The sequence below is a fragment of the Rhinopithecus roxellana genome, chromosome 2 (assembly GCF_007565055.1).
Source record: "Rhinopithecus roxellana isolate Shanxi Qingling chromosome 2, ASM756505v1, whole genome shotgun sequence".
Lineage (NCBI taxonomy): Eukaryota > Metazoa > Chordata > Mammalia > Primates > Cercopithecidae > Rhinopithecus > Rhinopithecus roxellana.
The window spans coordinates 107,205,281-107,220,519 of record NC_044550.1 but is presented as its reverse complement, the minus strand read 5'-3'; the positions used below and the strand labels follow the sequence as shown (position 1 = coordinate 107,220,519).

Sequence of the window (15,239 nt, the reverse complement as noted above, 5' to 3'; positions counted from 1 at the left end):
TGAATTATTTAGAATGAGGTTTCTGATTTATTTAGCATTCCTGCAAATAGTTCTGAAGCTTTTCCAAGTCTTACCCCATTTAACACCTCTGCTTAATCAGTAAGCAATCATAAAACACATGTGAATTACACTGCAGTGCCAAATGATGGTCATTAAGAAATTTAAATTCATAACACAAATGCAAGGGAAGAGTTGCTTACCTTTTCACAAACTGGACTGTTGTCATTTGCATCAAGAACTTTCACTTCAACTATAGCTTTTGATGAGAAGGTGCCATCACTTGCTGTGATAGTAAGAAGGTAATTGTCCCTTTTTTCCCTGTCTAGAGGTTTCTTCACATATACCTTCCATTCATTCTGTATATTTTCAACAGCAAACTGTCCCAAAGGATCCCCTCCTATTAAATCAATGGAGGAAGATGATAGTCAAATTTGTTGAAAGGATAAAAATAAGTAACAGCAAAAATAAACTGTACTGTTTATTTAACGGTAAATAAATGTTACCATTTAAAAGAATTATTAAAAAATTAATTTGGCATCTATTAGTTTCTACAAAAAAAATTTTTTGTAAAAAAACTAATTTACAAAAAAATTTACAAAAAAAGGGCAGCATTAAAATGTATAAACATAGCATTAAGACTACTAATAATTTAGCTTGCATTAAAACTATAGATTTTTTAATGATAATATATTTATAATGCACTAAGTATAAGGTTCGAAAGAATGAGTCACAAAAATCAAAAACAGTCTAATGAAACAACTGGTAGCTTTGCTCAGGTAACAAGCTTGAAATGAGGCTCAACAGATGTTATTTCTACTTATTATTTTAGATATTTAACTAAAATCATCCCTTAAGCCCTCAATTTCCATATAATACATATCTTATAGTTTATGCTTCTAAAAATCATTTTAAATTAAACTGTTTGAAATGTTTTTACCCGTTATGAAATATGTAACTTGTCTGTTGATCTCTTCAGAATCGGCATCTGTGGTACTTAAGATAGCAATCACGCCGCCTGGGGGGTCATCCTCACTCACAGTCCCTTTATAGATCTCGGCCGTGAAGCGTGGTGGACTATCGTTGACATCGGTGACGGTGACATCCACAATGGCTGTGGAGGACAGCTGGATCTTTTCACCGTGATCTGATGCAACCACTTTAATCTGGTAATTGTCTCTCTCTTCATGGTCAAGTGCCTTTAAGGTTGTAATCCAGCCTGTTTCCATGTTAACGGCAAAGGATTCAATGACTTCCACACTTTGTGACTGATCCAGGCTATACAGAACTTGGCTGTTGGTTCCTGAGTCAGCATCAGATGCCCTGACCTGAATGACTCTACTTCCCCCTGGCAGGTTTTCAACAATGAATGCCTCATACGGACTGGATTCAAAGACGGGGCTGTTGTCATTTGCATCTTTCACTTGGATACTAACGTCTACAAAAGCCACCATCTCATGGTCATCTTGAGTGCACCTGGCCAGTATGGAAAACTGATACCACTTAGTTGTCTCATGATCAAGACTCTTCTCCAGCTTCAGCCTCCCGCTCTGTCTGTCAATCACAAAGGACTCATCCCTATTGCTTTCTGGGGTATTCCCTTTGACCAGGCTGTAAAGAACAGTCCCACTATGTTCCGCTCGGATGAGGTCTACTTCTGTTCCAATAGGCACGTCCTCCGACACTGTATAGGTATAGAAAGGTTCTGAAAATTTTGGAAGCTGCATTTCTGGTGGAAGGATTTTGACATAGACGGGAACAACAGATTCTTTTGACGGAGACCCATTATCCACAGCTCTAATAAAGAAAGTGAAGAACTCATTTTCCAAGCCGATGAGGCTCTCCTTTGTAGTGATTACGCCGGACAGTTTGTTAATTTCCAAATTCTCTTTTATGCTTTCAGAGTCTGCTTCAATGGCATAGGTGACATCGGCATTGGAGCCCTCATCGGCGTCACTCGCGAGAACTTTAATGACTGAAGTCCCTTTAGCAGCACTGGATCCGATATTCACTTCGTATTTGGTCGCCCGAAATTGTGGTGCATTGTCATTGTCATCCGTGAGGATGACGTTCACAGTGCAGAAAGAAACTTTGCCTCCAGCATCCTTAGCCATTAAACGGACTGAGATCACTTTCTCCGCTGGGGTTTCTCGATCAAGTTTTTCCAAAGTAAATATCTGTCCTCTCTCATTGATGTAAAATCTGTCTTTGGCAAAGTCATTTACAATATGGTAAGTGACGTGACCATAAATACCAGAATCCCCATCCGTCGTTTTCACCTCCATCACCAGGGTATGTAGGGGAGCGTTTTCAGCTAGTTCCACTTCATATTCGTTCTGAAGAAAAGCAGGGCTGTGCAAATTGCCTCCAATGACAGTCACATGAACCTGGGTGGAACTTCTAAAAACGCCATCGGAAACGGACAGGTTAAGACTGTAAAATGGCTTCAAGGTGTGCCAGCGAAGGTTTGAGAGGGTGATAATTCCTGTTGCACTATCAATGACAAAATGTTTATGATCATTGCCGGACAGAATGGAATACTGCAACTTGTCGATGTCCGAACTGTCTGCATCATAGGCTTTTACACAGGTCACGAAATGCCCATGAGGAGCGTGCTCGCTAATTCTGGCTTCGTAAATCTGTTGTTCAAAGAGTGGTGGGTTATCGTTGAGGTCGGTAACGTCCACCGTGACAATCACATCACTGCTCAGCGGCGGCATACCACCGTCAACAGCCCTCACAAAAATCGTGTGCCGCTGGGACTGCTCGTAATCCAGAGTTCTGAGCAGTGAAATGAGGCCTGTGCTGCTGTCCACATGAAAATGATCATGACTCTTGCTGAGATTCCCAAACAGCTGGTATGAGATTCCTCTATTGGGTTCTGAATCAGAATCTGTGGCTCTAACTTGAACAACAGATGTTCCAATTACAGATGCCTCAGACAGGGTTGCTGCGTAAGACTGCTGAGCAAACACAGGAGGGTTATCATTGATGTCCTCTACTATGATGTCCACAAATACTTCAGCATGAGCGCCCGTCAAGGAGTCAGTTGCGCGTATGCTCAGTTTATATGCCGGGTGGGCCTCAAAGTCCAGAGGAGCTATGACGTTGATAACTCCAGTATTGAAGTTAATAGTGAACTGGCTGAAAGGGTCTCCGTCTGTGATGCTGTAGAACACTTTCAAGCCTTCCGGGCTGTTAGCCTGTACGTGGACCACAGGGCTGTGCACCTGGACATTCTCTGCAATCTCTGCACTGTAGAAAGGTTTTTCAAACACAGGCATGGCTTTATTCATGACAGTGATCGGAACTATAACTTCCGCTGAAAACGCCGGGTTCCCTCCATCTTTGGCAACCACTGTAACAAGATATTCTTTATTTAAGGTGTCAAGTTCGAATTGCTTTTTCAGTGAAATTTCACCCAAGGGTCCAATTTGAAAGTATTCATGATGTTCCTTAAGGTAGTAATGCACTTCCCCGTTTCTGCCACTGTCTCTGTCTACAGCAGTGACATAGCGAATGACGTGGCCCACCTCAGTGTCCACTTTAACAACGGCGTAGTAGGGAAGGTTGACAAACACTGGTGCATTATCATTTTGGTCTTCTACAATGACCTTCACGACAACGTGGGCCACTGCGGAAGGCTTATGTTCTTCTGTCACTTCCACAACCACATCAAACGCCTCCTGCTGTTCACGATCGAAGGGTATACCAGTGGTTGACAGTACTCCTGAAGTGCGGCTTATTTTAAACCTGCGATCTGGGTTGAGGATGTGATAAAACAAAGGCTCATTGATTGGATTCCCAATGGCAGTGATGACAGCTAACGTTTTGGCCTCAGTGGAATTTTCTTTCACTACTGCAGAGTAGACATCCTGGGTAAACTTTAGGTGACTTTCTTTGCTTTCTTTCACATTAATTTTGACAGAGGTAAGGCCAGCAAACCTGCCGTCGGAAGCTCTAACGGTGAGCTCGTAGCGGCTTCTTAACTGAGTTGTGTTTTGGACAGTTAGAGCACCAGTCTTGTAGTCCACAGAAAACTTCTCCCCGATGTTGCCTTCGGTGATGGAGTAAATCAACTGTGAGAATGCACTTGAATCGGCATCTGTGGCATTTACTGTGATGACTTTTACTCCTTTGTATGTTGGCAACAAAAGAGATGCTTCATACAATGGCTTGGCGAACACGGGAGGGCAGTCATTAATGTCAATTACATGTATTGTTACATTAGCTGCATACTCAGCAAATAAACGTGGGGTTCCCATGTCATGCACTTGTACGGTGAAGTGAAAAATGCCTGTTTCCTCGTAGTCCAGACTGAGGACTGTATGAATAGCACCAGTGCTAGAATCAATAGCAAAATATTTGTGTACAGATGGTTCAACAATGTGGTAAACAAGCAAAGCATTGGAGTCTTTATCAGCATCAGCTGCTCGAATCACCAGAGGGACATTCCTGTCTGTGAGGACCACACTGTTAATTGAGGCTGACTCACTAATGAGTCCTGTATATTCTGCCTGCGTAAAAACTGGCGAGTTGTCATTCTCATCCTGCAGCTGAACTGAAACCGTTGTATTAGTGGACAAACCAGCCATGTTCGTTCCTTGTATTATCAATGTGTACACGGGCAAAGTTTCAAAGTCCAGGGCTTTCTGAGTGATGATACTTCCAGAATGTGGATTAATATCAAAAGCATCACCTAGATTTCCATCTTTTATTTCATACACCACTGATGACTGACTATGGGCTGTAACCATCCCAACAAAACTCCCAATGCTGACAGTTTCACTGATTTCAACAGAATAGTCTTTGGATGTAAACTTCGGAGGGGCGTTGTCAGCAACTGTGACGAAGATATGCACAGAAGTTACTTCACTCATTGGTGGACTGCCCTTATCTGTAGCTTTTACTATTAAATCATACTCCACTTGGTTACTTCGATCTAATTCTTTGGCAGTTTTAATAGAGCCCAAGACAGGATCAATCATAAAAGAATTTCCAATGTTTCCTGGAAGGAGAGGAAAAAATACATGTTAGATAAAAATACAAGGAGCAACAGAAGTAGTAGTTAGAGAAACAGAAACAAAGGTATCCTCAAAAATTATATTCTGAAATTAAGCAGAAACTCAGGGACGTCAACATTGAAATGGAACATTCAACTTGTTTTATTTTTATCCACCTAATACTTTACAGAATTTTGACCATAAATGATGAAAAACAAAAGACAGAAGAAACAGCCCTCTGCGCTTAAAGCCAAAACTCCCTCTCTGGGCTGCACTGGGAATGTGTGGTGGGAAGACAAGGTTATCCTTTCACAAAGCAGTTGAGTAAGTCCTTTTCCAAGAGTCCCTCAAAACACTCCTGGACCACATTTGTATTTTCAACGGTTATGACTTAAGAATTCGTAAGATGTGTATTCATTACAAAAGATTTCGATTCAGTAAGAAATTGACATCAAGCTTCGAGAGACAATTGTCCATGGATAGATGTGTGTAACCTGTCCCACTTTATAGGTTTTGAAGACTGCAACAATATTCCCTTCTTATCTTTTTCAGGTCAACTTATCGTCTAGGTCAGTGATCTTCCACTGGGGGCGATTCTGCTCCCAAGGAGACATCTGGTAATGCCTGCAGACATTTTTGGCTGTCACTACTGGTCGGAAGAGGGTGCTCCCAGCGTCTTGTGGGTGGAGACCAGGGATGTTGTTAAGCACCCTATACCACACAGGGCAGCCCTGCACAACAAAAACTATGTGGTTCCAAATGTCAGCAGTGCTGCAGCTGAGAGGCTGCTCGAAGATCGTGTCTCACCTCCTTCTCTTTGGACCTTTTCAGGCTATACTACATGTATCTTTAGCTGCAACCACAGCTCCAGAATATTCTGTAATTTCATATCATTGACTGAATCTTCAAAGAGATGAGCAGTTCTCTACAGCCCTTTTGGATAAATCAGGGCAGCATTGCAGGCTCTCAGGTTTAATCCATCCACAAGCCCTCCATCCTTTTTCTGTTTCATAAACAAGCCTCCAGAATTCACCATCCTCGTCACAGCACAGAATTTATTTTCCCCAAATGAACTATTACACTTACCCAAAACAAAGCTCACTTGCCACTTAACTGCTTTCTCAAACTCTTGCTCTAGGTTTGCCATGAGTGGGGCATTTCACAGACCAGAACTACTTAGTGTGAGCTGCAAACCAGGGGATTAACCAAGCACTTCTTTCTCCACATCATTAACAGTAAACACTTCCTCTACAGTCTTTATTTCCTTCCTTTAATACATTTTCCAAAAACCCATGGCCATTTTTTGGAGAGCAGATCCAGCCTGGCTTTCATTAAGTCTTACCGGCTCTGCATCCAGGCCCCAAGGCAGTGCCTCAGTCTGCAACAGGGCGGAGGCCCAGGCTTTCTTTAGGTCCTGATGCTCTGAGCTGAACCCTGGCCGAGGACTGGGTCCTGCTGCCTCTGCCAGGCTGTTGAGACACTAATTTCCGGCCTGTCTGTATTTATGAGTCAGTGATCCCAGGTCCTTCCTGATTGCATTTTCAGCTGTCGTCAGAACTCCACGATCCTTTTCTCATCCCACCTGTACATCATCCTCACTGTCTAAAATTGTGACTGATTGCCTGGCCTAACACAGGAGACTGGGGCAACCATGGTGACTCTTCATCCCCACCCCTCAGACTTCCCTATGTCTGTACTCACCAGCTGACCTACCATATTTTATATTCATTCTTCTATATCCATTTCTCTCTTACTTTGTACAGGATAATCTTATCTTGCCAATGAAGCTTCAAATACGCAAGGCCTCGAGTGGAGGAATGAACAGACTCTCTGCTGTGGAGGAGGCTGGTGATGCTAGAACACACCGCTTTCTGCAAAACTTGCTCCCTGCCCTCCAGCCAAGCGGGCATTCTCTTTGTCCTCAATCAGGAGAGCACACTCATCTCAGAGCCCCAGTGTTTGATGCATCCTCTCCTATATTCTTACTGTTTCTGTCTCATCGCCCTGTGTTTTCTTTGCAGCATGGATCACAACCTTGCTCTTTATCGGCCATGCAAGGTTCAGAAACATCCTTTATTATCTGGGGCATCGTGACTCTGATGAACATAGCTTGGAGCATGTTGCTGATAACAAGGTGAAACAGGAACCCCGCTCGTCATGTGATAGATGGATCCCACATACATACAGATTAAGGCAGAAGTCATCAGATTTGCAGACGGGAAAGCAGCATCATGTTTACATGAAGAAACAATGAGGGCTGCTGAGGGGCAGGAAGTGCCCCTGCCTGGCCTAACAACAGGTACATTCAGAGGCGCTGAGGTGCACAGGTGGTGGTCAACGACTTCCTAAGGTGGCAGAAAAGGTCTGTACGAGGCTGGGGGTTTATACACTGACTTTAGCTACAATATGAGTGATTTTTAAACAACTTTCAATTGTTCCCTGTATGGGAACAGGGCAATTAACTAGACAAATAGGCTAATTTTTGCTCTTAAGCTATTAAGTGTATTACACAGAACTGTGAAGGGGAGTCTGTTTCTTCCCCTGTGGACACACTCTGGATGTTCATCTGGGGCCCACTGACTGGCAGAGTGGCACCCTCTGTTGACTCTAGAGGCAACTATATTGAACTTAAGTTTGGCGAAGAAAACCAATTCTAATCAATAAGCATATTTACTTATGGAGTGTCTTCTGTTTCCAGGTATTAAAATGGTTTAGAAGTAGTGCTCCAATAATCTACTTCTTAAAAAAGACGTAAGAATAAAACACCACACAGACCAGAGTATGGCACTGCCATGTCTCTAGCATATAACTCAATGTTACTGAAAATATCTCCTGATTAATTCCTTTTTCCCTGAAGACTCCTAATCAGACCAAACCTTTTACTCAATTAATCACTGCTAGTTAAAGATGCAGTGCTATGTACTGAATTTATAACTAGTCTTTTTGAACTTTAAATGTAATCTGACACAAATGAGAAGCAGGTAAATATGAATAAACTTAAATGAAAGGCATTTGTATGAACATTTTATAGTTTGTACTATTCCAACAGATGTCCACCTCCTCCCTCCCCAGCATACGCCCACACACCCTACACAAAACTCTGCTGCATGTTAATGGCAGTGGTCTCCTACAAAGTAACTGCTGAGCATAATTTTTATATTACCAAAACTATAAAAATAGCTTCTTAAAAGCCCTAATTCTATGCCAGAAGAGGCCACTGGTATTATCTATTCATTGAGGAGGGACTTCCATTCTCAGAATACCAGATTCCTAACCCTATCAGTCATTAGAAGCATTCAAAGAATGCACATGCTTTTACTCAGACACCAACAATCACATTTTAACCACCCAGTTGTTGAAAATTCGGTGAAAGCTAAGGGGAAGTTTAACGTTTTCTCCTACATAAACCCAGTCAGTTTGTCTATGGCAGAATTACTTTATTGAAGTACTCAGGCATGCACAAATGGAATGCACTGTTTTTCTAACTGCAAATTTCTGAACCAGTGGAAAAAAAACTTCATCTTTATTCAAGGCACTAATTACACTATATTTTAACACCGCAGTCACAGGCAGTGTATGCGATCTTATTTGTGACTAATGAACTCAATTTGGTTGTTTTAAGGGAAACAAATGAAATTTCAAGTATGTTAAATAAACATAGTTTAACCACTTAGAACACATGAGTAAGTTTTTTAAAGTTACTCTCCATTTCCCCCAGTTTTGATGACCTGATCTATAATCTGTACCTGTAACAAGTCTAATGCCCGGGAGAGACAATTTCTAAGTATGCAGAGCTACAGACTTAGGAAAAAAAAAACACAAGTTTAATGGAAGATTTTAATTCTCTAAACTCATTACAAAGAAGACTGAAAGGGACCATATTTCTCGTACTAACCATGGCGCTGAAGAAAACGGAAAACTGTCAACTGTCTTCTCAACATTTCATCACTTTCAGAGGATCTGGCATGAGCAGGAAGTCCTAAAGCAATGTGACCTCTGACTGTACAGAACCGTTTCCACTGGGGTGGAACTTTTACACGACACGCATTGTGGACCCAATGGCAACCCCTTACCTACCATGCCCAAGGATGAATGCTCCCAACACAGCACCTGGCACATAAAGTGAGCTTCATCAGCCCACGGAATGAATGAATGAATGAATGAATGAATGAGGGAATGGTAGCAGAAAACAGACCAAAAACAACCTGCTATGCCAGGATTGCTTCCTGGTGATCCCCCTGGATAAACCGACTCTGGATCTCTTGGCCTCTGGGTCCCGGAACCGTCCAGGCCCACAGCTCCAGACGTTTTTTTTTCTGCCCTTGCTGCCTCAAGCCCCACCCCAGCAGGCCCCAGCTCTGGGGTCTAGTACTCAACCCAGTTGCATGAGGGAAATTCACCTGTTAAAGGCAAGGGGCAAAAATCCAGGTAACTGTGGAAGGGGAGGGAGGGGCAGGCACCTCTTCCTGAGGTTTGAGTCAATTACAATAAGATGAGTCAGCACTGATATGGCGCTTCCTGCTCTGCTGAAGAGAAAATACTCTCTGACAAAAAAGTAAAACGCTAAATTACCAGGCAAGTATCTTCCTAAGTGTGTTTAACCAATATTATAGAAGAAAGTGTGGTTAAAGTAATTTCAGAAATACTGAATTGGTCAAACAAAGTTTCCTATACTGTGGGGCTTCTCAGAGCCTTGAACTGGGCTAACACTGTGAATCCCCCAGAACTTCCCCAAACTGTCTGATGGGCTAAAAGTTAAAAAATAAAAAATAAAAAATAAAAATAAAAAAAATCCTCTTTCTCCGCCGGGCGTGGTGGCTCCAGCCTGTAATCCCAGCACTTTGGGAGGCCGAGACGGGCGGATCACAAGGTCAGGAGATTGAGACCATCCTGGCTAACATGGTGAAACCCCGTCTCTACTAAAAAATACAAAAAACTAGCCGGGCGAGGTGGCGGTGCCTGTAGTCCCAGCTACCTGGGAGGCTGAGGCAGGAGAATGGCGTAAACCCGGGAGGCGGAGCTTGGAGTGAGCTGAGATCCGGCCACTGCACTCCAGCCTGGGTGACAGAGCGAGACTCCGTCTCAAAAAAAAAATAAAAAAATAAAAAAATAAAACAAAAAATCCTCTTTCTCCTAATATGCAAAATTGTATCTAGAGATCAATTTAAGCAATTGTGGCAGATACACAGAAATGCTTCAATACCCAGAACTGATATTGGAAAAGTAGAAACAGACTTTTAACAACTGCAAATTTAAAATGCCACTGAATGCTCCAAAAATACCTGACTCAATCGAGTACAGCACTTCAGCATTTCTCCCTTTGTCCTTGTCCAGAGCTGTCACCTGCAACACAACTGAGCCGACGGCCGCCGATTCATACACCCGCCCTTTGTAGGAGGAAGTGGTGAACCACGGGGCATGGTCATTCGTGTCGCTGACGTTGACCACAATCCTTGCAAAGTTGCGTTTTACAGGCACATCTTGATCTCGTACCTAAAAGAATCGACACATTATCAATCCCATTGGTGTTTTTCTTATAACTCATTAGAAATCACAGTTAATCACACAAAGGCCTCAGGACCAAATGGTGGGAGGAGAGCGGGCAGAGCGCCTACCATGACCGTGAGGGTGTGCTGGTGCACGGCTTCATGATCGAGTTTCTCAGAAGTACAGAGAGAGCCGGTTGCAGGATCAAGACGAAATTTCTTGAGACTCAGTGGATCTCTACTGCCCTGCAGAGTGTAGATCAGCCGGTTTTTCTCATCCTGATCCACGGCACTGATGCGCAGAATTTCTGTTTCTGGCGCCGTATCTTCAGGAATAACAACTTCATACTTCGATGTAGAAAACTGAGGACGATGGTCATTTGTGTCTATTACTTTGATGAATACCTGTAATGGATGACAAAATGTCTCGTACAATATAATATGTCCAATTATGATGTTTTAATACTTAAAGAACCATGAATAAAAGTCAAGTACATTGAAAGAATGACACTGTGGCAAAATAAAATACAAATAGGAGAAAGGCAATAGAAAACCTACAATCATAAATGTCTTATAATATTTCTCACTGGTATATTACTTATCTAAATATGAGTAAGATAATGATGACCTTTCTGAATTCTTGTAACTAACTAATTCTGAAGACAAAATGTGTATATTTTTCACACTTGCCACGTCTTTGTATGTGGGCAGAACTTCTCTTATGCCTCCACAGAGAAGGTATCTGTAGATTACTCATGTACAGATAACAATTTCCTTTACCAGGATTTATAGAAGACTAATTTCTTATATTAGATTGGAATCTGCAACTACCAATCTACTGAGGTGTGTAAGATAGACGATTACACTATCTAAATTTCTCATTCTCATTTTTGACATCCCAAGCCCTAGATCATAGGTTTTTTTTAATATGTAAAAAGAAAAAATAAGAAATGTGTTTAGAAATCACCGTATTTCTGTAATCATAAACCTACATTTACTCCCTAAAAGCAATTTTAGTCAATAGACTGAAAACTAAACTCTCTTAATTGTGTCTACATAAAGTAAAAACCTTTGGAGGAAAAAAAGCAAATGTTAAGAAACTTGGTACTAAGCTAAATTAGAAACAAACAAAACTTTGACAGTAAGAGGATTAATTTTCATAATGAAAAAACCTATGGATTTGGCACAGCAGAAATCACTGCCAATTACAAAACACGGTTTAGAGTTTATGAAGAAGAAAACTGTGCTTCACAGGGGCCTACAGAACAAAGGGATCTGCTGGTCCAAGCAGCACAGGAGACCAGAGTTCCCAGGCAGAGCTGTCAACCACATGGAGAAGGCCATGAACAGAGAGGCCTTCTGTGAGGGCTACATCAGTGTTCTCATAGAAGACCAAAACATCAAGGATGTTTTAGTTAAATAAAACATAACATGACATTTTGTATGAATTCTAAATGCATCCACCAAACCATGGAAAAGTTTCATGTGAAAGCTGTGTAAACCTTTAAACAGACGCCTCACTTTTACAGGTCAATGATGATCCAGAAGGGATGACTATAAAGGCAATTACCATAAATTAGATTATATATTAATTTCCACTATACATTTAAAAATTATTTTTCCCATGTATTGGGTACTGGGCAGAGAAGTTTAATCCTGCTCCAAGCTCAACTATTATTAAGTAGAAGGAACTGAAAGTAAAAGCAAAATTCAATTGAAACACACTGATCGTGCATTTCCATGCCCAATGCTTGTCTACGTAACACAGTGGGTGTGAAATCAGCATGCAATAGTCCCTGCCCTCATAGAGCTACCAGGCTCACCAGGCAATGTTCTGCACATGCACAGCCTAGCCATGTCTCACATACTATCAAGTCAGTTTTTAAGAGTCTGGAGACTGGCTGAGATGTTCAGAAAGCTCTTTTAAGAGGGCGGTAACGCTGTCTTGGATGTATTTTTGGTTGGCAGGTGAGTAAGTATGAGGAAGGGCTGCGTCAAAGACATGAAGGCAAGCAGTGGGATGGAACATCCTGCCTTTTAGAGGTTGGAGAGGACTTGGAACTCAGGGATGGTACAGTAAAGGAGCAAGAAGAAGGCAGAATCAAACACGCAAGCCTGGACTCCAGAACTGACGTGGGAGGATCACACAGCTCCTTTTGGTCAGAAGAAACTCACTTCCAAGATGAGCGGCAGGGATGAAGAACGGCGACTGGAAGGTGAACTGTCGGTGGGACGAGAGCCCAAACCCGAGCCGATGTGCAACAAAACTATGGTTTTCTGAGTGCTTACTGGGTGACAGGCTCTCAGAGAGTGAAGAACAGGCGCCCTGCGGGTCATCTCATCAACCTTCCTAACACCTCCAAGAGGATGACTGCCACCACCCCCACTTTCCAGGTGAGAACATGGACGCACAGAGAGTTACAGCTATTTGCCCGTGGAAAGGAGTACAAGAGGTGGAGCCGGGATTCCAACCAAGCGAGCTGCTCCACAGGCCACGATGCTGATGCTCGAGAGAAAGTGAAAGAAGATACGAAAGCAAAGCTGTTTGAATGAAAGAAAAAAAAAGGTAACTGGATTTGGTAAGTTACCTGGAGATACAAGAGAAAGCCAAGTGACTGGAATCAATAGCGGTCAGCATCCTAAGCCGCACACGCAGGACAGGAAAGCCGGGAGAAGAGCTGTTTCCGTTTCCGCAGGGCACTGGCAATTCTCCCACCATCCTGCCGCCCACCTCTGCTGGAGGCTGCCTGCTTGACCCACCAACGCTCACCTAAACCTTCTCAAATCGGCGTCTGCTGCCCCTGACCTGGAGACACAATGGCTGCTCTGTTGATTTTTGAGTGTTACTTCCAAGCCCCAATCCATCCCGGCGGTATCCTAGCGTCTCACCGCCCAGCTAATTCCTCTGCTCTTCAATCCATCCCCGCTGTATCCTGGTGCTTCTCACTGCCCAGCTGAGTCCTGTGCTCTTCTCCAGGTGGCAGCTGCTGCCCCGCTCCACCTGCTCCCGCCCAAACTCGTATTTCCAGGTTCTCAGCTCAAGAGGAAAAATAATCTAAACACAAATCATTCCCTTTGTCCCACACCTTAACAGGTCAACCTGGGCTCACCGTTCTCCTACAGTCCGACTGCCTTTCCCTGCCAGCGATTAGGATAGCATCTAGAGCCTATGACAGTGGCCCAAAATAAGTTACAGAAGTATCTTTATACTTCTGAAACAATGAAATTTAAGATATTCTGTGTTCCCAAGAAAGAAAACTAGACTCTCTTTCCTGGGTTTCATAGGAATTTTAGTCCATACACATCATACTTCATGCTAAACTTTTAACTGCACGAATTAAAAATACAATTATTGGGAAAGAGTTGCACTGTTCATTATTCATAGAGGTGTTGCCTTTAGTAATGAGAATGCTTGGCAAAGAGGGCCATCTCCACTGTTTATGAAGCTCCTTTTGTTAGATTTCTGGGTAGTCGATTCTGTGAACTGGTCTACAGTTATACCCCTTAAATCCTTCTCTCAGAATTATCCTGTTAGATTTATTATAATTTATGATGTTTTTATTCTCATTTTTGTGCTCTAAAATTTTACAAGGGCTTCTGTTTAAAGAGAGAATATCAATAGATTTTGCTTTTTTCTAGAATGAGAACAGCTACCAACTAAATTGAAATTTTCACACCATACTAGAACTTTTACAAGACAATCTCAAAATGACCCCAAAAGCATACAGCATACATATATCAATTTTATATACACTAAAAATCACAAGCATTTAGAGAAATATTTTTGTAAATGGCTTTAAATTATCTACCCATTTATTAATCGAAAAGACATCATAGACGATAATTTTTATCTTTTAATGCAGCTCAATGACTTAGCAGATGATGTGTCTCGCTTAGGATTTAAAACAGTATAATCTAATGCTAGAAAACTGAAACTCAGAAGCATCTTGTTCTCTGACATTTAACTTCTTTCTTTTTCATTTAGGCCACAGTAGGTTATAAATACGCCTTTAGCTTCTGCCATCCTAGTGTAAGCTCCAAGAAAGCAAGATTGTTTCCTACTATTCACCTTCCAGAATGGTACCTGGCATGTAACAAGTATTCAACAAATACTTGCTAAAGAAATGAGTGAATGACACTCTGCTTGCTCCTGAAACCTCACGATGATTCTTCTCTCTAGGAATATTCCTTCTGTATACTTCAAACGGCCCACATGAGAACCCAAAGAAAAGTGGTAAGAAAGAAGAGAATTTAAATTTAACTTACAGGATTTTAACACTTCAGTGTGAAATCCCCATAATCTGGCCATCTCAATTATCAGATAGGAGCAAATAAAGGTGTTAAAGGAATGATTAGAACAATTTTATTAATTATTTGACATAGCCAGGAGGAATCCAAAAAAAAAGTGATTTAGAAGATAACCACTTTATCCAGTTTTACTGAAACTGATTTAAACAATTCATTCTCAATAGTGACGTGCTTTACGTTAATATAGTTTAAAATGAGTATAAAATTCCAAGATTTTGATGGTATAACATTGGTCTGGTTTTGTTTTTGAAGTCTTTTCTCAAAATTCTCAAAACTGCTTAATTATATGCAAAACCTAAATTGGGATATGGAATTTTCTTTCCCTAAATAAAAATTCTTAGTGTGCATGTGTGTAAACTATACCAACACACACACTCTTCTGATTTTAGACCCTCACAGGGCAGAATCCACAGCTCCTATTTCCTGTGGACCCCCCCAAGTCAGA

The 15,239-nt window shown here is 41.8% G+C and overlaps 1 protein-coding gene across 2 annotated transcripts in view; it reads right to left on the bottom strand.

The window, feature by feature from the left end:
* FAT1 (FAT atypical cadherin 1) overlaps positions 1-15,239 on the bottom strand; it is a 140,781-nt gene that overhangs the window by 30,401 nt on the left and 95,141 nt on the right. For both annotated transcript variants that reach the window (XM_030919690.1, XM_030919694.1), the window contains exons 8-11: positions 10,616-10,891; positions 10,283-10,493; positions 938-5,005; positions 201-397 (exon numbers count right to left, since the gene is read on the bottom strand). In XM_030919690.1, the coding sequence (XP_030775550.1) occupies positions 201-397; positions 938-5,005; positions 10,283-10,493; positions 10,616-10,891 (4,752 nt within the window). The remainder of the gene's footprint in view (positions 1-200; positions 398-937; positions 5,006-10,282; positions 10,494-10,615; positions 10,892-15,239) is intronic.